Raw genomic sequence first — 22,689 nt, forward strand, 5'->3', positions numbered from 1 at the left:
CGCGTCCCCGTCCCCCATTTCCGCCCTGGCGCCTTCCCGTGTTCCCTCCGCGACGTTGCCGCCTCCTTCCCAGGGGACCCCGGCGACCCGGAGCCTCCCGAGGAGGACGCGGAGGCGGCGCAGGCGGAGGCGGCCGACGGCGACATGGACGGCGAGGCCGAGGCCGACACGGTGGTGCTGGCGGGGCAGCCCGAGGGCCTCAGCACCCAGGAGATGCAGGTGGGCCCCCCGCCGTCACCCCCCCGGCGCCCCCGGTCCCCCCCAAGCGCAGCACCCCCTGGTCCCCCCCGGCAGGTGGAGAACGAGCTGGAGGATCTCATCGACGAGCTGCTGGAGCGGGACGGGGCCGCCGGGAACAGCACCATCATCGGTGAGAGCCCCCCCGGCCCCGCGCGCCGGGGCCCCCCGCGCGCCCGGACCCCCCTCACCTGCCGTCCCCTCCTGCCCCGCGCCGCAGTGAGCCGCTCGGGCGAGGACGAGTCGCAGGAGGACGTGCTCATGGACGAGGCGCCCTCCAACCTGAGCCAGGCCTCCACGCTGCAGGCCAACCGCGAAGGTGACGGGGGACAGCGCCGGGGCGGGGGGCAGGGGACTGTCCCCCCCGCCTCGTGCCACCGTGCCAGCTCTGTCAACACCCCCCGATCCAGACTCCATGAACATCCTGGACCCCGAGGACGAGGAGGAGCACACGCAGGAGGAGGACAGCAGCGGCAGCAACGAGGACGAGGACGACAGCCAGGACGAGGAGGAGGAAGAGGAGGAGGAGGACGAGGACGACCAGGTGAGGCCAGCGCAGCGAGGGGAAACGCGCCCCGCGCCGGGACGCACGGCCGACCCTGACCCACGGCCGCCGCCGCAGGACGATGAGGAGGGTGAGGAAGGTGAGGAGGAGGAGGACGACGACGACGGCTCGGAGATGGAGCTGGACGAGGACTACCCGGACGTGAACGCGTCGCCCCTCGTGCGCTTCGAGCGCTTCGACCGCGACGACGACCTCATCATCGAGTTCGACAACATGTTCTCCAGCCCCAGTACGGTGCCCCGGGGACCCTGGGGACGAGGACGCGGGGGCCGCCGCCGCCGCCGGCGTCCCCAACGCCTCGCGCGTCCCTTCCCCGCAGCCGACATCCCGCCCTCGCCCGGCAACATCCCGGCCAGCCACCCGCTGCTCGTGCGGCACGCGGACCACGGCGCGCTGGCGCTGGGCGCGGGTGCCGCGGGCGCCCGCCTGGCGCAGGGCATCGGCCGCAGCCAGCGCACGCTGCGCCAGCTCACGGCCAACGCCGGCCACACCATCCACGTGCACTACCCCGGCGCGCGGCAGCCCAACCCGCCGCTCATCCTGCAGCGGTGAGGCCCCCGCGGGGAGTCCCTGGAGCCCCTTGGGGTCCCCAGTGTTCCCCTCATCCCCGTGGGGAGTCCCTGGAGCCCCTCGGGGTCCCCAGTGTTCCCCTTGTCCCCATGGGGAGTCCCTGGAGCCCCTTGGGGTCCCCAATGTTCCCCTTGTCCCCACAGCGAGTCCCTGGAGCCCCTTCTCCCCACAGGGAGTCCCTGGTGCTCCTCAGGGTCCCCAGTGTTCCCCTCGTCCCCACGGGGAGTCCCTGGAGCCCCTTGGGGTCCCCAGTGTTCCCCTCATCCCCACGGGGAGTCCCTGGAGCCCCTTGGGGTCCCCAACGTTCCCCTTGTCCCCACGGGGAGTCCCTGGAGCCCCTTGGGGTCCCCAATGTTCCCGTTGTCCCCACGGGGGAGTCCCTGGAGCCCCTCATCCCCACGGGGAGTCCCTGGAGCCCCTCGGGGTCCCCAGTGTTTCCCTTGTCCCTACAGGGAGTCCTTGGTGCTCCTTGGGGTCCCCTCATCCCCATGGGGACTCCCTGGAGCCCCTCGTCCCCATGGGGAGTCCCTGGTGCTCCTCAGGGTCTCCAATGTTCCCCTTGTCCCCACGGGGAGTCCCTGGCACTCCTCAGTGTCCCATGAGTTCCCCACATCCCTCCTTGGCCCCATGATGACTCTCCCATCTTCCTCCTCCCCTCCAGTGCTTCGTCACCCTCCCCATCCCCTCCCTCATCCCGATGGCAAGTCCCTCATGCCCTGCAGTGCGTCCCCAACGTCCCTCGTGTCCTCCCCGGGTGTCCCCACTCCCCGTGTGTCCCCTTTATCCCGTGCTCGACTCCTCGGTGCCCCTTGGCGTCCGCGCTGCCCCCCAAGGAGCCCGCGGCCGCCCCGTCCCCGCGCGCCCCGCGGCGCTCCGTGACGCCGGGCCCTCCCGCAGGCTGCTGGGCCCCTCCGCGGCCGCCGACATCCTGCAGCTGAGCAGCAGCCTCCCGCTGCAGAGCCGCGGCCGGGCCCGGCTGCTGGTGGGCAACGACGACGTGCACATCATCGCGCGCTCCGACGACGAGCTGCTCGACGACTTCTTCCACGAGCAGGGCGCCGGCGGCAGCCAGGCAGGCGAGTGGGGACGGGCACGGGGGCGGCGGGGCCACGGCGCGCTCACCCCGCGCTCACCCCGCGCCGCCGCCGCCGCAGGGACCCTCTCGAGCATCCCCACGGCGCTGACGCGCTGGACGGAGGAGTGCAAGGTGCTGGACGCCGAGAGCATGCACGACTGCGTGGCGGGTGAGCGCCCCGCGGGAGCCTCTCGGGGTGGCTGCCGCCCTCGGGGGTCCCTGCGCGTCGTCGCCCTTGGGTGACGTCCCCCGGGTCATTGGTTGTGGTCCTGTCACGGTCATCGTGTGTCTTGGGCGACTCCCGTGGCCCTGCGGTGGCCCTGTGTCACTCATGTGCCCCCCAGCACACACACCTCAGGTGTGACCCCTCCATGTCCCTTGGGTGTCCCTTCCATGTCCCCTTGGTGTCCCCGCCCCGCAGTGGTCAAGGCACCCATCCCTTGGGTGTCTGCTCCATGTCCCTGCAGTGGTAAAGGTGCCTGTCTCTTGGGTGTCCCCTCCATGTCTCTTGGGTGTCCCCTCGGTGTCCCCTCACGTCCCTGGCCCCATAGCGGTCAAGGTGCCCATCCCTTGGGTCCCCCCTCCATGTCCCCTCGGTGTCCCCTCCATGTCCCCTCGGTGTCCCCACCCCGCAGTGGTCAAGGTTCCCATCCCTTGGGTGTCCTCTCCATGTCCCTTGAGTGTCCCCTCCATGTCTCCTGGATGTCCCCTCCATGTCCCCTCGGTGTCCCCTCCACGTCCCCTCACTGTCCCCGCCCCGCAGTGGTCAAGGTGCCCATCCCCTGGATGTCCCCTCCGTGTCCCTTGGGTGTCCCCTCCATGTCCCCTCGGTGTCCCCACCCCGCAGTGGTCAAGGCGCCCATCCCTTGGGTGTGCCCTCCATCTCTCCTGGGTGTCCCCTCACGTCTCCTGGGTGTCCCCTCCATGTCCCCTCACGTCCCTGCCCCGCAGTGGTCAAGGTGCCCATCCCTTGGGTGTCCCCTCCATGTCCCCTCGGTGTCCCCACCCCGCAGTGGTCAAGGTGCCCATCCCTTGCGTGTCCCCTCCATGTCCCCTCGGTGTCCCCACCCCGCAGTGGTCAAGGTGCCCATCCTGGCGCGGCTCGAGGCCCTGCGCGACGAGGAGCTGGACGAGCGGCGCGAGAAGCGGCGGCGCCAGGCGGCCGAGGAGGAGGCCAAGGGGGCCGAGCGGGGCCCCGACGACAAGGAGGGACAGGACAGCGGTGCCCAGGTGGGGACAAAGAAAGGAGGACGGGGGGGCCACGCGGGACCCCCCTCCCTCCCCCCGGGCCAACGCTCTCCCCTGTGCAGCAGGGCGCTGTGCCCAAGGCCGATGGCACCGAGGTGGCCGCAGGTGAGTGTCCCCCCCGCCGTCCCCGCGCGGGGCGTCCCCCGACCCCGGCAGTGTCACCCCCGGCACGGAGCCCGACCCGGCGCCCCGCGGGCTGAGGTAGTAGATTGTATAGTTGGAGGGTCACACCCGTCTCGGAGATAACTATACAGTCTACTGTCTTCCTCGCGCGGCGCACGCCGCCCGGACGCCGGGGCCCTTCCCGTGGTTGGGAGCGGGAGCAGGGAGCTCCATACGGTGGTCCTGGAACACCCGGATGCCGGGGCCCTTCCCGCGGTTGGGGTGGGAGCAGGGAGCTCCGTACGGTGGTCCTGGAACGCCCGGACGCCGGGGCCCTTCCCGCGGTTCAGGTTGGGAGCAGGGAGCTCCATACGGTGGTCCTGGAACACCCGGACGCCGGGGCCCTCCCCGCGGTTGGGGTGGGAGCAGGGAGCTCCGTACGGTGGTCCTGGAACACCCGGACACCGGGGCCCTTCCCGCGGTTGGGGTGGGAGCAGGGAGCTCCGTACGGTGGTCCTGGAACACCCGGACGCCGGGGCCCTCCCCGCGGTTGGGGTGGGAGCAGGGAGCTCCGTATGGTCCTGGAACGCCCGGACGCCGGGGCCCTTCCCGCGGTTGGGGGCGGGAGCTCCGCATGCTCCGAGGGTCCGGGCCGGCCGCGGCGCGCGGTGGTGCCGCGGGGGTGAGGTAGTCGGTTGTATTGTTGGGGGGCCGGGATGGGAGCCCCAGCGCCGAGGTAACGATACAGCCGACTACTTTCCCCCGCGGGGTCCCTGGCGGCGGCTGGGGGGGCGTTTGGGTGGGGAGGGGGGGTGGGGGACACCTGGGCCCCCCCGGCTGGGTGGGGGAGGGCCGATCCCGGCGCTGATCCCGGCGGCTCCGGCCTCTCCGCAGAGGCCGCCGGGGCCGGGGGCGAGCCGCCCCCCCCGCCGCCCCCCGGCGGCCCCCACCGCACCCTGGTGCTGCTGGAGGCGGCGGCGCCGGAGCCCCCTGCCGCCCCCGGGCCCCCCCCGCCGCCCCCGCCGCCCCCCCCCGCCGAGGACGCCGGCCCCGGGCGGCCCCCCGGGGACACCGAGGCCACCCAGATGGAGCTGTCACCGGCCCCCACCGTCAGTGAGTGCAGGGGATGGGGGGGGCGAGGCGGGGAGGGGGGACAAGGGACAGGCCCTGACAGGTCCCTTTGTGCCCCCCCCGCCCCGGCAGCGTCGCTGTCCCCGGAGCGCGCGGAGGACTCGGACGCGCTCACGGGCGGCAGCAGCCAGCTCGAGGGCTCCCCCATGGACACGTCGAGCGGCGCCGCCGGCAGCCTGGACGATCCGGCCGCCGGCGCCACCGACGGGGCCGCGGCGCCGCCGGGACCCCCCCCGGCCACCCCCCCGGCCGCCCCCGACGCCGCCCGCCCGCCCGATGACAGGTAGGACCCCCCCCGCCCAACACACACCCCCAGGACGCCTGGGCCCCGCGGCGGGGACGGCGCGTTGTGCGTCCCCCCGCTGTCACCCTGACGTCCCCGTGTCCCCCGCGGCGCAGCTCGCCGCCCGCCTCGTCCTCGGAGAGCTCGTCCACGCGCGACTCGGCCGCCGCCATCTCCGGCGCCGACTCGAGGGGGATCCTGGAGGAGCCGCTGCCCTCGACGAGCAGCGAGGAGGAGGATCCGCTCGCCGGTGAGTGCGGGCGCCGCCTCCGTGGGACACGGCCCCGCGGGCGCCATCGACCTGCGAGTGACACGGCCCCGTGGGTGACACGGCCCCGTGGGTGACACATCCGTGTGACACATCCGTGTGACACATCCCTGTGCGTGCCATGTCCCTGTGACGCATCCCTGTGGGTGCCGCATCCCCACGAGTGACACATCCCTGTGGGTGCCACATTCGGGTGACGCATCCCTGTGGGTGCCGTGTCCCTGTGGGTGCCACATCCGTGTGATGCATCCCTGTGGGTGCCGCATCCCCACGAGTGACATGTCCCTGTGGGTGCCACATCCATGTGACATGTCGCTGTGGGTGCCGCATCTGTGTGTGTGACACATCCCCATGGGTGACACATCCCTGTGGGTGCCACATCCCCACAAGGGACACGTCCCCGTGGGTGGGTGCCACATCCGGGTGATGCATCCCCGTGGGTGCCATGGGTGCCATCTCCCTGTGGGTGACACATCCGTGTGACATGTCCCTGTGGGTGCCGCCTCTGTGTGACACATCCCTGTGGGTGCCGCATCCCCACGAGGGTCACGTCCCTGTGGGTGCCGCATCTGTGTGACACATCCCCGTGGGTGCCGTGTCCCCATGGGTGCTGTGTCCTTGTGGGTGCCGTGTCCCTGTGGGTGCCGTGTCCCCATGGGCGCTGTGTCTGTGTGACGCGTCCCCGTGGGTGCCGGGTCCCCGTGGGTGCCGTGTGTGACCCGTCCCCGTGGATGCCACATCCATGTGACGCGTCCCCGTCCCCGCGCAGGGATCAGCCTCCCCGAGGGGGTGGACCCGTCGTTCCTGGCCGCGCTGCCTGACGACATCCGCCGGGAGGTGCTGCAGAACCAGCTGGGGATCCGCCCCCCGGCGCGGGCCCCGCCCACGCCCAGCCCCGCCCCCCCGGTGGTGGCCAATCCCGGCCTCACCGAGGTCAGCCCCGAGTTCCTGGCCGCCCTGCCCCCCGCCATCCAGGAGGAGGTGGGTGTGGCCCCCGGAGGGGGCGGGGCCTAGGGAGGGGGTGGAGCTCATGCCTTGCAGTGGGAGGGGCTTGGGCAGGGGGTGGGGCTTGCCTGGAGGGCGGGGCTGCTTCCCTGGGGGTGGAGTTATCATGGGAGGGGCTTGGGAAGGGGGTGGGGCTATTTCTAAAGGAGTGGAATCATAATGGGAGGGGCTTGGGCAGGGGGTGGGGCCAGCACAGGTCGGCGTGGGACTGCCCTGGAGGCGGAGCCTGAGTAAGGGCCAGGGCAGGGGCGGAGCTACTGTCTTGGGGAGGCATAGGGCTTGCTGAGGGGGCGGGGCTACCTTGAACAGTAGAGCCGTAGTGGGAGGGGCTTGGAGAGGGATGGGGCTTGAGGAGGCGGGGCTAGTTCTTTGGGGTGGAGTCTATGGGAGGGGCTTGGGGAGGGGCCAGTGAAGGTGGTGGCACCTGGGTAAGGGGTGGAGCTACTTCCTTGGGGGTGGGAGGGGCCTGGGAAGGGGGTGGAGCTACTGCTCAGGGCCTTGTCTGCCTCGGAGGCGGGGCTACTGCCCTTGGGGGCGGGGCTATTGTACTCGGAGGCGGGGCTACTCGGGGAGGGGCTAGTGCATTGGGGCGGGACTACTGCCCTTGGGGGCGGGGGCATTGTCCTCGGGGGCGGGGCCACTGCCCTTGGGGGCGGGGCCTGTGCGGCAGGGGCTGTCTCGGGCCGTGTCCCCGTCCCCTGACGCGTCCCCTTTGGCGGGGGCAGGTGCTGGCGCAGCAGCGCGCGGAGCAGCAGCGGCGGGAGCTGGCGGCGGCGGCGGGCGCCGAGGCGCCCATGGACCCGGTGACCTTCATCCAGACGCTGCCGTCGGAGCTGCGGCGCTCGGTGCTCGAGGACATGGAGGACAGCGTGCTGGCCGTCATGCCGCCCGACATCGCGGCCGAGGCGCAGGCGCTGCGGCGCGAGCAGGAGGCCCGGCAGCGGCAGCTCATGCACGAGCGCCTCTTCGGCCACTCCAGCACCTCGGCCCTGTCGGCCATCCTGCGCAGCCCCGGTGAGCGCCGCGGTGCCCCCACGGCCCCGGTGTGGCCCCTACGACCCCCTCATGGCCCCCATGGTCCCATCATGGCCCCCACGGCCTCGTCATGGCCCCCATGGTCCCATCATGGCCCCCATGGTCCCATCATGGCCCCCACGGCCTCGTCATGGCCCCCACGGCCCCGTCATAGCTCCTGCGGCCTCATCATGACTCCGACGGCCCCGTCATGGCTCTCATGTCCCCATTGTGGCCCCTACGGCCCCGTCATGGCCCCCACGGCCCCATCATGGCCCCCAGGCTCCCATCATGGCCCCCACGGCCTCGTCATGGCCCCCACGGCCTCATCATGACTCCCACGGCCCCATCATGGCTCTCATGTCTCCATCATGGCTCTCATGTCCCCATTGCTGCCCCCGTGGCCCCGTCATGGCCCCCACGGCCCCCACAGCCCCATCATGGCACTCATGGCCCCCATGTTCCCGCTGTGGCCCTCATGTCCCCGCCGTGGCCCTCATGTCCCCGTTGTGGCCCCCACAGACGCGTCATGACCCTCACGGCTTTGGTGGCCCCGTCACGGCCCCATCACAGTTCTCACGGCCCCATCACAGCCCCTATGGTCCCGTATCGGCTCCTATGGCCCCATCATGTCCTTTGTGGTGCTGTTATGGCCCCATCACACCCTCGATGTCCCCCTGACGCCCTTGGTGTCCCCCTGACACCCTTGGTACCCCCTGACACCCTCGGTCCCCCCCGATGCCCTCGGTTTTCCCCCGGTGCCCTCGGCCCCCCCCCGGCGTCCCCGCGGTCCCCGCCGCGGCCGCCCCGCTGATCGCCCCTGTCGCCGCAGCCTTCACGAGCCGCCTGAGCGGGAACCGCGGCGTGCAGTACACGCGCCTGGCCGTGCAGCGCGGCGGCACCTTCCACATGGGCAGCGGCAGCAGCCACAGCAGGTACCGGCCGCGGGGAGGCCCCGGGGCGGGCGGCGTCGCCGCCGCGTCACCGCGTCCCCGCCGCGTCACCGCCGCTGTCCCCGCAGGCCGTCGGGCGGCAGCGTGGACAGCCTGCTGCGCCTGCGGGGCCGGCTGCTGCTGGACCACGAGGCGCTGTCCTGCCTCCTCGTGCTGCTCTTCGTGGACGAGCCCAAGCTGAACACGAGCCGGCTGCACCGCGTGCTGCGCAACCTGTGCTACCACGGCCCCACGCGCGGCTGGGTGGTGCGGAGCCTCCTGTCCATCCTGCAGCGCAGCAGCGAGAGCGAGCTGTGCCTGGAGGCGCCGCGCGCCGCCGCCGCGCCGCCCGCGCCGCCCGACGAGCGGCCCCGGCGCGCGGGCGCCCGCCCCGCCGCCGCCGCCGCGGAGCCGCGCGGGCTGGAGCTGCTGCAGCGCGTGGAGGCGCGCAGCTCCGGGCAGCTCTCGTGGCTCTCGGTGTCCATGGACGCGGCGCTCGGCTGCCGCACCAACATCTTCCAGATCCAGCGGGCGCCGGGCCGCAAGCACACGGAGAAGCACGCGGCGGCCGCCGGCGCCGCCGTGCACATCCACCCGCAGGCCGCCCCGGTCGTGTGCCGCCACGTCCTCGACACGCTCATCCAGCTGGCCAAGGTGAGCGGCAGCGGCAGCGCGGGGGGACGCAGGAGCCCCCGGCGCCCTTGGATGTTCCTTTCTGCCCCCAAACTCCTTTTTCTGCTCTCTTTTCTTCTTGAATTTCGTTTTACTGCTCTCTTCTACCCCAAATTCCCCTTTTCTGCTCCCTTCTCCCCCAAACACCCCTTTTCTGCTCTTTTCTTCCCCCAAACTCCCTTTTTCTGCTCTCTTCTCCTCTCAACTCCCCTGTTCTGCTCCCTTCTCTCCCTAAATTCCCTTGGATGTCCTTTTCTCCCCTCAAATTCCCCTTTTCTGCTCTTTTCTTCCCCCAAACTCCCTTTTTCTGCTCTCTTCTCCCCTCAAACTCCCCTTTTCTCCTCCCTTCTCCCCAAACCCCCCTTTTCTGCTCTTTTCTCCCCCTAACCTGCCTTTTCTGCTTCCTTTTCCCCCAAAACCCTGTCTTCTGTTCTCCCCCAAAAAAACCTTTTCTACTCTTTTCTCCCCCCAAACCGCCCTTTTCCACTCTGTTCTCCTCTCAAATCCCCTTTTTCTGCTCTCTTCTCTCAAACCCCTCTTTTCCATTCTCTTCTCCTCTCAAACCCCCCTTTTCCATTCTCTTCTCCTCTCAAACCCCTCTTTTCTGCTCTCTTATCCCCCCAAATCCCCTTTTCTGCTTCCTTTTCCTCCAAAACCCTGTCTTCTACTCTTTTCTCCTCTCAAACCCCATTTTCCACTCTCTTCTCTCCCCAAACTCCCATTTTCCGCTCTCTTCTCCCCCCAAACCTCCCTTTTCCGCTCTCTTCTCCCCCAAACCCCCATTTTCCGCTCTCTTCTCCCCCCAAACCCCCATTTTCCGCTCTTTTCTCCCCCCAAACCCCCATTTTCCGCTCTCTCCTCCTCTCAACCCCCTCTTTTCCGCTCTCTCCTCCCCCAGGTCTTCCCCAGCCACTTCACGCAGCAGCGGGGCCGCGAGGCGGCCTGCGAGGGCGAGCGGGACCGCGGCGGCACCAAGACCGGCGGCAGCCCCTGCCCCGGCGGCCCCCCGGCCGCCGCCGCCGCCACCGCCACGACCGGCGGCGCCGGCGGCCCCCCCGGCGGCGGCCCCCCCGGCGGCCTCTCCACCGACTTTTGGGACCTGCTGGTGAAGCTGGACAACATGAACGTGAGCCGCAAGGGCAAGGGCTCGGCCAAGGCCGGCCCCGGCGGCGGCGGCCCCGAGGCCGAGGCGCTGGGGCTGGGCCTGGAGGCGTCGCCGCTGGGGCAGCTCATGAACATGCTGTCGCACGGCGTGATCCGCCGCAGCGCCCTGCTCACCGAGAAGCTGCTGCGCCTGCTCTCGCTCATCTCCATCGCGCTGCCCGAGGGCGGCAAGGCCGCCGAGGCCGCCCCGGCCGCCGCGGCCCCCGCCGCCAGCCCCCCGGCTGCCGGTGAGCGGGGGGCGGCCGGCGGGCGGGCGGGCGGCGGCGACGGTGCCGCTGACGCCCCTGTCCCCCCCGGCCCCACCGCAGCTCCGGCCAAGGGCGCCAAGTCGCCGGCAAAGGCGGCCGAGGGGGCGGGCGGCCCCGACCCGCGCATGGCGGCCACGGGGCTCACCGAGAGCCAGCTGCAGCTCTCCGTGGAGGTGAGCGCCGCGGCGCCGGCCCCGACCCGCCGGCCGCGTCCCCCCCCGCTCACACGCCGGCCCCGCAGGTGCTCACGTCGCACTCGTGCTCGGAGGAGGGCCTGGAGGACGCGGCCAACGTGCTGCTGCAGCTGTCGCGCGGCGACGCCGCCACCCGCGACACCGTCCTGCGCCTGCTGCTCAGCGGCGCCCGCCAGCTGGGCGCCACGCTCTGCCGCCAGATCGGTGAGTGGCGGCGCCGGCCGCGCGGGGCCGGCCCGGGCGCCGGGGCCCCCGCCGAGCCGCCGCTCCGTCCCGCAGGGACGCTGCTGGCCGAGCTGCGCGAGTACAACCTGGAGCAGCAGCGGCGGGCGCAGAGCGAGGCGCCGTCGCCCGAGGGGCTGCCCGAGGAGCAGCCGCCCAGCGCCAAGCTCAAGGGCAAGATGCAGAGCCGGTGAGTGGGGCGGCCGCCACCACCGCCGCGGTCCCCGCGGGCGTCGCGCCGCTCACGCCGTCCCCGCCGCCGCAGGTTCGACACGGCCGAGAGCGTGGTGATCGTGGCGTCGCAGAAGCGGGCGCTGGGCGGGCGCGAGCTGCAGCTGCCCTCCATGTCGGTGCTCACGTCCAAGACGTCGACGCAGCGCTTCTTCCTGCGCGTGCTGCAGGTCATCATCCAGCTGCGCGACGACACGCGCCGCGCGCACAAGAAGGCCAAGCAGGCCGGGCGCCTGGGTAAGGACCCCCCCTTCCCGCCGCCGCGGCCACCGAGGCCGCCCCGCGTGTCCCCCCGGCGCTGACGCCGCCTCCCGCAGGTGCCGGGGGCCTCGGGGCGGCTGGCAGCATCCAGGCCGCCGTGCGGCAGCTGGAGGCCGAGGCCGACGCCATCATACAAATGGTACGTGAGGGCCAGAGGGCCCGGAGGCAGCAGCAGGCAGACACGGTTAGCACGGCCGCCCTTCCTCCCCGCTCCTCCTCCTCCTCCGCCCGCGTCCCGCCTTCCTCGTCACCCCCATCATCCTCCCCTTTGCACGGGTGGCTCTTCCTCCCTGCATTCCCCTCCTGCTGTGCCCTTCATCTTCACCTCGGCTGCTTCCCCTTCCTCCTCCTCTTCCTCGTGGCTCAGCGGGGCTTTTTCCCCCCTTTCCCCTCATCCTCCGTCCCTCCCCGCGGCCCATCCCGGCCCTCTCCATCTTCCTCCCCACTTCCTCCTCTTCCCCGCACGGCTCTGGATCTGCCCCCCAGCCAGAGCCGGGTCGCAGGGACCCCCCCGAGGCCGCTGTCCCCTAACGGGGCCCCCGCTGCGCCCGCAGGCCGAGGCCGGGCCGGCCGACAGCGCCGCCCGCCGCGACGAGTCGCCCATGGACGTGGACCAGCCCTCGCCAGCGCCGCCGGACGCCCCCGCGGCCGGTGAGTGCGAGCGGCGCCGGCCAAACGCGCTCCCGCCGCGACGCGGGGCCCGGCGCTGAGCGCGTCCCCTGCCCGCCGCAGGCTCCGAGGGCGCCGCGCCGGGCGAGCGGGACGAGCGGGCGCCCGAGCTGCCGCTGCTCAGCGAGCAGCTCTGCCTGGACGAGCTCTGGGACATGCTGGGCGAGTGCCTCAAGGAGCTGGAGGAGTCGCACGACCAGCACGCCGTGCTAGGTGAGCGCCGCGCCGGCACGGGGACGGGCGCACGCGCCGCCGGCGCCGCGCTGACCCGCGGCCCCGCAGTGCTGCAGCCCGCCGTGGAGGCCTTCTTCCTGGTGCACGCCACGGAGCGGGAGAGCAAGCCGCCGGTGCGGGACACGCGCGAGAGCCAGCTGGCGCACATCAAGGACGAGCCGCCGCCGCTGTCCCCGGCGCCGCTCACGCCCGCCACGCCGTCCTCGCTCGACCCCTTCTTCTCGCGCGAGCCTTCCTCCATGCACATCTCCGCCAGCCTCCCCCCGGACACGCAGAAGTTCCTCCGTTTCGCTGGTGAGGCCGGGAGGCTGCCGGGGCGGGGGGCGCAGGGCTGCGAGGCCGGTGCCCGATGCCACCCGCCGTGTCCCCTCCCCGTCACAGAGACCCACCGCACGGTGCTGAACCAGATCCTGCGGCAGTCGACCACGCACTTGGCCGACGGCCCCTTCGCCGTCCTCGTCGACTACATCCGCGTGCTGGACTTCGACGTCAAGCGCAAGTAGGGGCCGGGCCGGGGTTGGGGACGGCGCGTGGCGCGTGGCGGGGCGGTCCCGGCGTCACCGCTGCCCCCGGCCCGGCCCCCAGGTACTTCCGCCAGGAGCTGGAGCGGCTGGACGAGGGGCTGCGCAAGGAGGACATGGCCGTGCACGTGCGGCGCGACCACGTCTTCGAGGACTCGTACCGCGAGCTGCACCGCAAGTCGCCCGAGGAGATGAAGAACCGCTTGTGAGCGCCCGCCCCGAGCGCCGGGGCCCTCGGCGCGGGGGTGGCGGGGGCCGCGATGCCACCTCCCCCCGACACGTGTGTCCCCCTCCTCAGATACATCGTGTTTGAGGGCGAGGAGGGCCAGGACGCCGGGGGGCTGCTGCGCGAGTGGTACATGATCATCTCGCGGGAGATGTTCAACCCCATGTACGCGCTGTTCCGCACGTCGCCGGGCGACCGCGTCACCTACACCATCAACCCCTCGTCCCACTGCAACCCCAACCACCTCAGCTACTTCAAGTTCGTGGGGCGCATCGTGGCCAAGGCCGTCTACGACAACCGCCTGCTCGAGTGCTACTTCACCCGCTCCTTCTACAAGCACATCCTGGGCAAGTCCGTCAGGTAAAGGGAGAGGGTCGGGGGGGCCGCGGGATGGGGACGGGGGCCCTGGGCCGCGCTGACGCCTCCCTCGCGCAGGTACACGGACATGGAGAGCGAGGACTATCACTTCTACCAGGGCCTGGTCTACCTGCTGGAGAACGACGTCTCCACCCTGGGCTACGACCTCACCTTCAGCACGGAGGTGCGCGGCGGCGGGTCCCCCTCGTGTCCCCTTGCCCCCCTCGTGTCCCCTTGTCCCCCACGCGTGTCCCCTTGTCCCCCGCATGTCCCCTTGTCCCCCACACGTGTCCCCTTGTCCCCCACGTGTCCCCTTGCCCCCCACGCGTGTGTCCCCCCATCAATTCGACGCTCACCCCCCGGGCGGCCCCCAGGTGCAGGAGTTTGGCGTGTGCGAAGTGCGGGACTTGAAGCCCAACGGGGCAAACGTGCTGGTGACGGAGGAGAACAAGAAGGAGTACGTGCACCTCGTGTGCCAGATGCGCATGACGGGTGAGCCGGGGGACCTGGGGGGGTCGGGGGGAGCTGTCCCCAAACGTTCCTCATCCCCGTCCCCCCTCTTGCCGCGCAGGCGCCATCCGCAAGCAGCTGGCCGCCTTCCTGGAGGGCTTCTACGAGATCATCCCCAAGCGCCTCATCTCCATCTTCACGGAGCAGGAGCTGGAGCTGCTCATCTCGGGGCTGCCCACCATCGACATCGATGACCTCAAGGCCAACACCGAGTACCACAAGTACCAGGGCAACTCCATCCAGGTGGGGAGCGGCGGCGGCGGCGGGGGGCACCCGGCGGCGCCGGGAGGGGACCCCGCGCTCACGGCGCCCGCTCCCCGCCGCAGATCCAGTGGTTCTGGCGCGCGCTGCGCTCCTTCGACCAGGCCGACCGCGCCAAGTTCCTGCAGTTCGTGACGGGCACGTCCAAGGTGCCGCTCCAGGGCTTCGCCGCCCTCGAGGGCATGAACGGCATCCAGAAGTTCCAGATCCACCGCGACGACCGCTCCACCGACCGCCTGCCCTCGGCCCACACCTGGTACCGCGGGGGGGACGGTGCGGGGGGCACGGGGGGCGGGCAGGGCCGGGGCCGCTCCTGACCCCGTCCCGGCTCCGTCCCCTCGGCAGTTTCAACCAGCTGGACCTGCCGGCCTACGAGAGCTACGAGAAGCTGCGGCACATGCTGCTCCTGGCCATCCAGGAGTGCTCCGAGGGCTTCGGCCTGGCCTAGCCCCGCCGGGCCGCTCTATAAATATATATATATATTTTTGGGTTGCGTTCGCATTATTTTTATTTTTTTTTCCCTGTTGTTTGGGTTTTTTTTTTTTTTTGGTGGTTTTGGTTTTGTTTTCTCTCCCCCCACCCTCCCTCCTCCCTCCCTTTTCTGAATTCCCGGCGGCTTCGAGGCCGGTTTCGAGGTGTCCCCACCGGCGCGGAGGGGAAGGGGAGGGGGGGGCTGTGGGACCCCCCTCCCTCACCCAGCTATGGGGGCCCGCACTGCCCCTCCCTCGCCCCCCCCAGGGAAAAAAAAGGGGGGAAAAGTAAAAAAAAAAAAAAAAGGTAAAAAAAAAAAAGGAATAAAAGTACAAAAAAAGGAATAAAGTGCGCTCTTGGTAAGGACGGAGCTGGATCGTTCTTGGGGCAGGGCCCAGGCAGGGCTGCCATGTTGGGCGAGTGAGGTCACAGCTGGCAGGTGACGTCACAGGAGGTAAGTGACGTCACGGCGGGCGGGGCGGCGCGGCCCCGGCGCGGCAGGAAGCGGCGATGGAGGCGGAGCCGCCCGAGGAGGCGCCGCCCCCGGGGCCGCTGCAGCGGCAGCTCCGCGCGGGGGAGTTCGGCCTCCTGCGGCGCTTCCGGGTCTTCGAGAGCGACTTCGTCCAGGTGGGCGGAGCCGGCCGGGGACAGGGGGCGGGGCTCGCGGCGGGGGCGGGGCTAACGGCGGCCCCGCCCCGCGCAGGTCGGCCGGCGCGGGGAGGTGCTGGACGTGCACAACCGCGCACGCGTGGTGACGCTGGGCGTGGCCCGCACCAGCCCCGCCCTCCCCGCGCCCAACGTGCTGCTGCTGGCGCGGCCGCGCGCCCCGCCCCCCGCCGCGGGGGTGGAGCTCACCAGGTAGCGCCCCGCCCCCTCCCCGCGCCGCCCCCCCGCCGCCGCCCGCGGGCGCCGAGGGGCGGCGCAGGCTCCTGCCGCTGCGCTGGGTGCAGGTGTCGGTGCAGGACGCGCCCCGGGAGCGGCTCCGCCTGCGCCTCGCCAGCGGCCGCAGCTTCTACCTGCAGCTCTGCCCGCGCCCCGGCGCCCCCGGCCTCTTCGAGCGCTGGGCGCGCCTGGCGCGAGCGCTCCGGCCCCCCGCCGAGGCGGCGCCGCCGCCCGCGCCCGAGCCGCTCCGCGAGGCGGCGGCGGAGCCCGAGCCCGAGGCGGCGCCGTCCGTGAGCGGCGACGAGGAGGAGGCGGCGGCGGCGGCGGGGGAGCCCCCGCCCCTCGGCCCCGCCCCGCGCAGCCCGCCCCCTGCCAGCGCCGAGGCCCCGCCCCCTGCCAGCGCCGAGGCCCCGCCCCCTGCCAGCGCCGAGGTCCCGCCCCTTGTCAACACCGAGGCTCCGCCCGCCGAGGCCCCGCCCCGCGCCGGGAAAGCGCGCAGCAGGTGAGGGGGCGGGGCTTTGGCGGGGAGGGCGGGGCTAGGGCTGCGCCGTTGACGCCCGTTGGCCATTGCAGCCCGCGGGAGCCGCCGCCCCGGAAGCCGTCGCACGGTGAGGCCCCGCCCCTCTGCGGCCAGGCCCCGCCCCCTTGGCCCGCCCCTTCACGCGCGCCCCGCCCCTCTCCCCGCAGGGCGGCGGCCCAGCCGCCTGGCCGCCATGATGAAGCTGCTCTCGGGCCCCCGCGGCGGGAAGCGCTGATGGGGGCGGGGCCTCGCTGCGGAGGGCGGGGCCGCGCCCCGGAGGGGCGGGGCCTGCGGAATAAACGGTTCTTGCCGGACGCGTGGCTGTGTTTGGGGGTGGGGCTAAGGGGGGAGGCTCCTCCCCCTGACGCGTTACGGAGCGCCGCAAAGGGCGGAAGTGGAGGGCGGGAGTTGCCCGGCTCCCGGAAGTGACGAGCAAAAAGCAGCCGGAAGGCATTAGCAGCGCGTGCGCCGTGCGGCCAACATGGCGGGGCGGCGACAGCGGCAAGCGGGCGCTCGGCAGCGGCGGAAGGGCCAGGGGCGGCGAGGGGGGCGGCGGGCGCCTTCCGTGGCGCAGGGCGCGGGCAGGAAGGAGGCCCCGCGGCTGCGGGGGAGGCCGCGCGGGAAGGCGGCGGCGGCGGAGGCGGCGCGCGCGGCGGAGCTGCTGCCGCGGAGGCCGGGCCTGGCCGCGCTGCAGGAGGAGGCGCTGCGGCGGCAACGCGCGTTCGAGCGCAGGGTGAGGCGCAGGCGCGGGGCCCTTTAAGGCCACGGTGGGTGGGTGGGGGCACACGGGGGCTCCTCCCTTAGGGTGCCTCCCCCCCCCCCTTAGGGTACCTCCTCCTCCTCCCCCCCCCCCCTTAGGGTGCCTCCCCCCCCCCTTAGGGTGCCTCCCCCCCCCCTTAGGGTACCTCCTCCTCCCCCCCCCCCCCCTCCTCCTCCTCCTCCCCCCCCCCTTTAGGGTGCCTCCTCCCCCCCCCCCCCCTTTAGGGTGCCTCCTTCCCCCCCCCCCCCTTAGGGTGCCTCCTCCCTCCCCCCCCCCCCTTAGGGTGCCTCCTCCTCCTCCCCCCCCCCCCCTTTAGGGTGCCTCCTCCTCCTCCCCCCCCCCCTTTAGGGTGCCTCCTCCTCCTCCCCCTCCCCCCTTAGGGTGCCTCCTCCTCCTCCCCCCCCCCTTTAGGGTGCCTCCTCCTCCTCCCCCTCCCCCCTTAGGGTGCCTCCTCCTCCTCCCCCCCCCCTTTAGGGTGCCTCCTCCTCCTCCCCCCCCCCCCTTTAGGGTGCCTCCTCCTCCTCCCCCCCCCCTTTAGGGTGCCTCCTCCTCCTCCCCCTCCCCCCTTAGGGTGCCTCCTCCTCCTCCCCCCCCCTTTAGGGCACCTCCTCCTCCCCCCCCTTAGGGCGCCTCCTCCTCCTCCTCCTCCCCCCCCTTAGGGCGCCTCCTCCTCCTCCTCCCCCCCCCTTTAGGGTGCCTCCTCCTCCTCCTCCCCCCCCCCTTTAGGGTGCCTCCTCCTCCTCCTCCCCCCCCCCTTTAGGGTGCCTCCTCCTCCTCCTCCCCCCCCCCTTAGGGTGCCTCCTCCCCCTCCTCCCCCCCCCCTTAGGGTGCCTCCTCCCCCTCCTCCCCCCCCCCTTAGGGTGCCTCCCCCTCCTCCCCCCCCCTTAGGGTGCCTCCTCCCCCTCCTCCCCCCCCCTTAGGGTGCCTCCTCCTCCTCCCCCCCCCTTAGGGCGCCTCCTCCTCCCCCCCCCCCCTTAGGGCGCCTCCTCTTCCCCCCCCCTCACGGCGCCTCCCCACAGGCCGCGGAAGGGGCGGAGCCAACGGAGCCCCGCCCCCGAGGAGACGCCTCGCTGCGACGCTACGCGCGGGAGCTGCGCAAGGTGCGTGAGGTCAACGTGAGCGCGGGGGGGGGGGGGTGTGGTTTCAGAGGGCGTGGCCTGCACCGTCCCCGCCCCCGCAGGTGCTGGCAGCCTCAGACGTGGTCCTGGAGGTGCTGGACGCCCGCGACCCCCAGGGCTGCCGCAGCCGGCGGCTCGAGGCGGCCGTGCGCCGCGCCGGGCCCCGCAAGCGCCTGGTGCTCGTCCTCAACAAGATCGGTGCGTGGAGGGGGGGCCGGGCCCGGCCGCCGCCCTCGGCGCCGCCTCACCGCCCCCCTCGCCGCTGCAGACCTGGTGTCCCGCGACGTGGTGGCCAAGTGGCTCAAGTTCCTGCGCGCCGAGTTCCCCACCGTGGCCTTCAAGGCCTGCACGCAGCAGCAGAGCCGCAACCTGGTGAGCGAGGCGGCCCGGGGGGAGTGTCCCCCGCGGGTGGCCCCGGTCCCACGCCTGCCGTGTCCCCTCGTGCCGCGTGACGCAGAAGCAGAGCCGGGGCGCGGCGGTCACGGCGCCCGAGGAGGTGTTGGCCGGCGCGGGCTGCGTGGGGGCTGACGTGCTGCTCCGCGTCTTGGCCAACTACAGCCGCTCGCAGGACGTCAAGACGGCCATTACCGTGGGGGTTGTGGGTGAGTGGGTTTATTGGGGTGGCGGGGACGTTCTGGGGGGCTGCCTGGGCCCACTGCTGATCATCCCCCTGCCAACCTCCCCTCCAGGATTCCCCAACGTGGGCAAGAGCAGCCTCATCAACAGCCTGAAGCGGAGCCGGGCCTGTCGCGTGGGGGCAGAGCCGGGGGTCACTAAGTAAGCGGGACCCCCCTCCCCTCTCCTCCCCTCTCCTCCCCTCTCCTCCCCTCTCCTCCCCTCTCCTCCCCTCTCCTCCCCTCTCCTCCCCTCTCCTCCCCTCTCCTCCCCTCTCCTCCCCTCTCCTCCCCTCTCCTCCCCTCTCCTCCCCTCTCCTCCCCTCTCCTCCCCCCTCCTCCCCCCTCCTCCCCTCCCCTCTCCTCCCCTCTCCTCCTCCCCTCGAGGGGACGGGGCCGCTGAGAGCTGCCCCCTCCCCGAGGTGACGTCCCCCCGTGCGCAGGTGCCTGCAGGCCGTGCAGCTGGACCGGCGCCTGCGGCTCCTGGACTGCCCCGGCGTGGTGGCCGGGGGGCCCGGGGCGGCGCTGCGGGGGGGCTCCCCCGGCGACCCCATGGGCCCCCGCGGCCGCCATCCTGCGCCGCCTGCGCCCCGAGCAGGTGCCGTCCTCGTACGCGGGGGGCCGGGGGCGTCGCGCGCTGGGCCATCCTCATGTCCCCCCCTTGCCCTGCGCACACACACAGGTGCGGGAGCTCTACGGCGTGGAGCCCTGCGCGGACCCCAGGCAGCTGCTGGCGCTGCTGGCCCGGCAGCAGGGCCGCCTGCGCCCGGGCGGCCTCCCCGACGCCCACGCGGCCGCCGCCGCCCTCCTGCGCGACTGGAGCAGGTGTGTGACAAGGGGGACAGGGCCAGAGGGGGCCGCGCAGGCCGTGGCACCCCCAGCCCCTCCGATTCCCCCCTGCGCAGCGGGAAGATCCCCTACTACACCCTGCCGCCCGAGGCGCCGGCTGCCCCCGCCGTGCTGGACACCAGCATTATGGCCTCCCTGGCGCCGGCCCTCGACCTGGAGGCCCTGGAGCGTGGGGATGCTGAGGCCCTGGCAGGTGAGACGGGGCCCCGGCGTCCGGGCCCGGCGCCCGCCTCGCCGGGGCACCCGGGCTCACGGCGCTTCCCCGGCAGCGCTGCCGGACGCGGCCTCCGGTATCGGTCTGGCTCCCTGCGCCCTGGACGAGGACGGGGACGAGGGCTCGGGGGACGAGGACGACGCCATGGAGGACGGCGCTGGCCGCGGCGACGAGCTGGAGGTACCGACGGGGCGGTTCGGGGCGGGCGCGGGGAGGAGGCGCCGCGCAGCCCCTGCGCCATCGTCCCCGTGGCCGCCCGCAGCTGGCGGCGGTGACCGTGGAGCTGAAGCCGCGGGCCAAGGGCGGCGGGGGCCCTGCCGCGCCGCCGCCGCCGGCCCTCCCGCGCCTGGAGGACGTGGCCGCCCTCGACCCGCTGCTGCAGGGCCAGGCCCTGCGCGCGGCCGGCAAGCGGCGGCGGAAGCTGCAGCGCCGAGCGGGTGAGTGCGCGAGGGGCAGGAGCGGCCCCGCCGTGCGGCCCCGCCATGGCCGCCCCTCACTGTCGCCCTCCCCGCAGAGAAACTCGCCACCAAGCTCTCGCAGACGCTGACGGCGGCCATGCGGCTCTGAGCACCGGCCCGGCACCCGCTGCTGCCCCGTTTTGGGGGCCTTTAGTGGGTCCCTTTGGAAATAAAAGTGCAAAAATACCCTGCTGGCCCAGCAGCCTTCTAGGGGTGGGGAGGGTGCTCAAGGGGCCCAGGCGTCCGGCACTGCCTGTCCTTGAGCTCCAGGGGTGCCCAGGGTGTCTTAGGGCTGCTGTTTTTATTATATTTTTATTTGTTTATTAATAAAAACATGCAGGGCAGGGGAGGGTGGGGGGGGTGGCAGCCATTTTGGCTTCTTTTATTTTTTTTTTTAACCTGAAATGAATAGGGGGGCGTTGCTAGGCAACGTCTTTGGCGCCCTTTTTTGACGGTGGGGGGAGCGGCCGTTGGGCGTCGCTAGGCAACGTCTTTGGCGCCCTTTTTTGAACGTGGCGGGGGCGGCGCGGCCGTTGGGCGTCGCTAGGCAACCGCCCCTCGCGGCCGTTACCTCAGGTGCAGCGAAAGGGCGACGCCCTCGCGGGCACGTGGGGGGGGCGTGGCCTGGCGGCTCCTCCAATCGCGGGCGGAGCGGCGGCGCGCGGCGGGCGGGGCTGCGGAGGGGAGCGCGGGGGCCAATGGGAGGGCAGGGGGGCGGGGCGCATGCGCGGGCCGCGCGCGCATGCGCAGGGGGGCGGCTCTGAGGCGGCGGCGGGAGGAGGTGGCGGCGGCGGTGGCGGCCGCTGTCGCTCCCCGGTGCCGCCGCGGCCTTGGGGATGTCGCAGAGGAAGCGCAGCCGGGGCTCCGGCTTCTCTCAGGTAGGGCCGCTTCCCCCCAGTCCCCTTCCCGGCTGCGTGCGGCGGTAACGCGTCTCTGCCGGGCCTCCCGCGCAGGGCGAGGATGGGGACGAGGAGTGCGCGCTGAGCCCGGGGCTCAGCCAGGGCGGCAGGAGCCTGGAGAGGCGCTCCACGGAGCAGGTGGACCAGAAGGTGGGTGGAGGTAGCGCCCTGTGTCCCCCGGCCCCGCTCGGGGCGCCTCGGTGCCTCCCTCCCGCCATCCTGCCCCGCAGGTCAGTGAGCTGGTCCAGTTCCTGCTCGTGAAGGACCAGAAGAAGATCCCCATCAAGCGCTCCGGTGAGGGCCAGGGAGGGCCTGGCGCCGCCGCGGAAGTGCCGTGGCCTCAGGGAGTCCCTCCGTGGTGGGGGGGCTTCACAGCGCCCCGTTTGTCCCCAGACATTCTGAAGAAGATCATTGGCGAGTACAAGGACGTCTACTCCGAGATCGTCAACCGGGCAGGGAGGACCCTGCAGCAGGTGGGGGACGGGGTGATGGGGGGGGTTGCTGAGGCTCTTCCCCCGGTGACCCCGGCCCTCCCGCAGGTATTTGGGCTGCAGCTGGTGGAGATTGACACCAAGCACCACACCTACATCCTCGTGAGCACCTTGCCACGCGCCGAGGGGGACAAGCTGCGCCAGTGAGTGCAGGGAGGGGACACTTGGGCCCTCCAGCTTCTCCGGGAGGGACAGGTTTCCCAAAGGGGCTCGTGTCCCCTTTCAGGGGGGTGACACGTGTATCTGCGGGTACCACAGGGATGACCAGACAGCCAAGCTGGGCCTCCTCACCGTCATCCTCAGCTTCATTTTCATGAAAGGCAACTCTGCCAAGGATGGTGAGCCTCTCCCCCTGTCCTGGTCATGCACCCTGGTATGGCACGCTCCAAAAAACCGCCCCCCAACCCTTGTGTTCCAGGGGCCGTGTGGGAATTCCTGCGCCGGCTCCGCGTGCATCCCGGGTAGGAGCAGGGAGGGGGGCAGAGGGCGGCACCCACCGGGCTGCCACCCCCCCGCCGACCCGCCGCTGTCCCCAGGGAGCGCCACGAGGTGTTCGGGGACGTCAGGAAGCTGGTGATGGAGGAGTTTGTGCGGCAGAAGTGAGTGCAGGGCGAGGGGACGCGGGGACACCCGGCGCGCTCAGAGCAGCCTCGGCGCCAGCCCCGGCCTGGCTGTTTATACCGTGCCGCACAGAAACCGGCGCCCGTCCCGCCGTGCCCGGCGGCTCCAGGGGACAGCGCCGGGCTGGGACGCGCCGGACACCCCCTCCCCGCCGCGCCACGTCCCCCGGTGCCCCCGCTGAGGGCTCTGCCCCCCCCCGGCAGGTACCTGGACATCAGCCCCATCCCCCTGACGGACCCCGTGGAGTTCAAGTTCCAGTGGGGCCCACGCGCCGCCAAGGAGACCTCCAAGAGGGAGATACTGCAGTTCGTGGCCATGGTGAGGCCGTGGGGTAGGAAGGCCGCAGCGTGGGGGCAGGGGGGGGGACCGTGGGGCCCAGCCCTGACCCCCCCTTCCCTTTGTCTCCTCCCTGGCGCCCAGATCCAAGACAAGGAGCCCTCCTTCTGGACCAGCCAGTTCAAGGAGGCCGAGGGGCCCCCCGGCCCGCTCTGACCCCCCTCCCTGGGCCGTGGTGGATGCGTCTGCGTCGTCCCCTGCCTCAAATAAAGACCCCCCACCCCGGGCACGGCAGCGCTGTGGTTCCCCCCCCCAG

The 22,689-nt window shown here is 72.2% G+C and overlaps 4 protein-coding genes across 4 annotated transcripts in view; all 4 read left to right on the plus strand.

The window, feature by feature from the left end:
- The window catches only part of HUWE1 (HECT, UBA and WWE domain containing E3 ubiquitin protein ligase 1), a 29,152-nt gene extending 14,458 nt beyond the window's left edge, over positions 1–14,694 (plus strand). The window contains exons 50-83 of the mRNA XM_088521522.1: positions 74–219; positions 295–370; positions 458–556; positions 648–781; positions 860–1,031; positions 1,122–1,350; positions 2,270–2,448; positions 2,527–2,616; positions 3,523–3,677; positions 3,761–3,800; positions 4,692–4,910; positions 5,001–5,211; positions 5,328–5,461; positions 6,249–6,460; positions 7,210–7,498; positions 8,331–8,433; positions 8,520–9,084; positions 10,001–10,493; positions 10,575–10,687; positions 10,756–10,912; positions 10,988–11,120; positions 11,196–11,398; positions 11,479–11,561; positions 11,977–12,073; positions 12,155–12,304; positions 12,374–12,619; positions 12,707–12,824; positions 12,911–13,051; positions 13,145–13,432; positions 13,508–13,613; positions 13,804–13,921; positions 14,001–14,182; positions 14,266–14,456; positions 14,546–14,694. Of these exons, the coding sequence (XP_088377648.1) occupies positions 74–219; positions 295–370; positions 458–556; positions 648–781; positions 860–1,031; positions 1,122–1,350; positions 2,270–2,448; positions 2,527–2,616; positions 3,523–3,677; positions 3,761–3,800; positions 4,692–4,910; positions 5,001–5,211; positions 5,328–5,461; positions 6,249–6,460; positions 7,210–7,498; positions 8,331–8,433; positions 8,520–9,084; positions 10,001–10,493; positions 10,575–10,687; positions 10,756–10,912; positions 10,988–11,120; positions 11,196–11,398; positions 11,479–11,561; positions 11,977–12,073; positions 12,155–12,304; positions 12,374–12,619; positions 12,707–12,824; positions 12,911–13,051; positions 13,145–13,432; positions 13,508–13,613; positions 13,804–13,921; positions 14,001–14,182; positions 14,266–14,456; positions 14,546–14,648 (5,975 nt within the window). The 3' untranslated portion in view covers positions 14,649–14,694. The remainder of the gene's footprint in view (positions 1–73; positions 220–294; positions 371–457; positions 557–647; positions 782–859; positions 1,032–1,121; positions 1,351–2,269; positions 2,449–2,526; positions 2,617–3,522; positions 3,678–3,760; positions 3,801–4,691; positions 4,911–5,000; positions 5,212–5,327; positions 5,462–6,248; positions 6,461–7,209; positions 7,499–8,330; positions 8,434–8,519; positions 9,085–10,000; positions 10,494–10,574; positions 10,688–10,755; positions 10,913–10,987; positions 11,121–11,195; positions 11,399–11,478; positions 11,562–11,976; positions 12,074–12,154; positions 12,305–12,373; positions 12,620–12,706; positions 12,825–12,910; positions 13,052–13,144; positions 13,433–13,507; positions 13,614–13,803; positions 13,922–14,000; positions 14,183–14,265; positions 14,457–14,545) is intronic.
- A 487-nt stretch (positions 14,695–15,181) lies between these two features.
- Positions 15,182–16,059, plus strand: LOC148595284 (Golgi-associated RAB2 interactor protein 6-like). The gene is made up of 3 exons (XM_088521518.1): positions 15,182–15,298; positions 15,375–15,529; positions 15,597–16,059. The coding sequence occupies exons 1-3, from the start codon at positions 15,182–15,184 to the stop codon at positions 16,057–16,059; spliced, it is 735 nt and encodes a 244-aa protein (XP_088377644.1).
- Positions 16,060–16,554: 495 nt separating this feature from the next.
- On the plus strand, positions 16,555–20,211 carry GNL3L (G protein nucleolar 3 like). Its single transcript, XM_088521523.1, is given in 13 exon segments — positions 16,555–16,806; positions 17,853–17,933; positions 18,014–18,149; positions 18,220–18,323; positions 18,409–18,553; positions 18,641–18,728; positions 19,009–19,123; positions 19,125–19,163; positions 19,248–19,390; positions 19,471–19,607; positions 19,684–19,808; positions 19,891–20,065; positions 20,143–20,211. Coding segments are annotated over 13 exon segments (1,593 nt in total). The 3' UTR covers positions 20,196–20,211.
- Positions 20,212–20,882: 671 nt separating this feature from the next.
- Positions 20,883–22,657, plus strand: LOC104569617 (non-structural maintenance of chromosomes element 3 homolog). The gene is made up of 10 exons (XM_088521526.1): positions 20,883–20,964; positions 21,040–21,135; positions 21,216–21,279; positions 21,379–21,458; positions 21,525–21,619; positions 21,735–21,814; positions 21,895–21,937; positions 22,013–22,075; positions 22,301–22,415; positions 22,518–22,657. Exons 1-10 carry the CDS (start codon positions 20,923–20,925, stop codon positions 22,587–22,589), a joined length of 750 nt encoding a protein of 249 aa, XP_088377652.1. The 5' UTR covers positions 20,883–20,922; the 3' UTR covers positions 22,590–22,657.
- Positions 22,658–22,689: the final 32 nt, after the last annotated feature.

This window comes from Tinamus guttatus, unplaced genomic scaffold (genome assembly GCF_059628265.1).
Source record: "Tinamus guttatus ecotype Peru unplaced genomic scaffold, ASM5962826v1 Tinamus_guttatus_pri_ptg000124l, whole genome shotgun sequence".
In the NCBI taxonomy this organism is placed as follows: Eukaryota; Metazoa; Chordata; class Aves; order Tinamiformes; family Tinamidae; genus Tinamus; species Tinamus guttatus.

Coding starts and splice junctions, on each gene's coding strand:
- LOC104569617 (XM_088521526.1), top strand. CDS start 20,923: ATGTCGCAGAGGAAGCGCAGCCGGGGCTCCGGCTTCTCTCAG. Junction 21,136..21,215: donor CGGAGCAGGTGGACCAGAAG/GTGGGTGGAGGT, acceptor CCTGCCCCGCAG/GTCAGTGAGCTGGTCCAGTT. Junction 21,938..22,012: donor CGGCTCCGCGTGCATCCCGG/GTAGGAGCAGGG, acceptor CGCTGTCCCCAG/GGAGCGCCACGAGGTGTTCG.
- LOC148595284 (XM_088521518.1), top strand. CDS start 15,182: ATGGAGGCGGAGCCGCCCGAGGAGGCGCCGCCCCCGGGGCCGCTGCAG. Junction 15,299..15,374: donor TCGAGAGCGACTTCGTCCAG/GTGGGCGGAGCC, acceptor CGCCCCGCGCAG/GTCGGCCGGCGCGGGGAGGT. Junction 15,530..15,596: donor GCGGGGGTGGAGCTCACCAG/GTAGCGCCCCGC, acceptor GGGGCGGCGCAG/GCTCCTGCCGCTGCGCTGGG.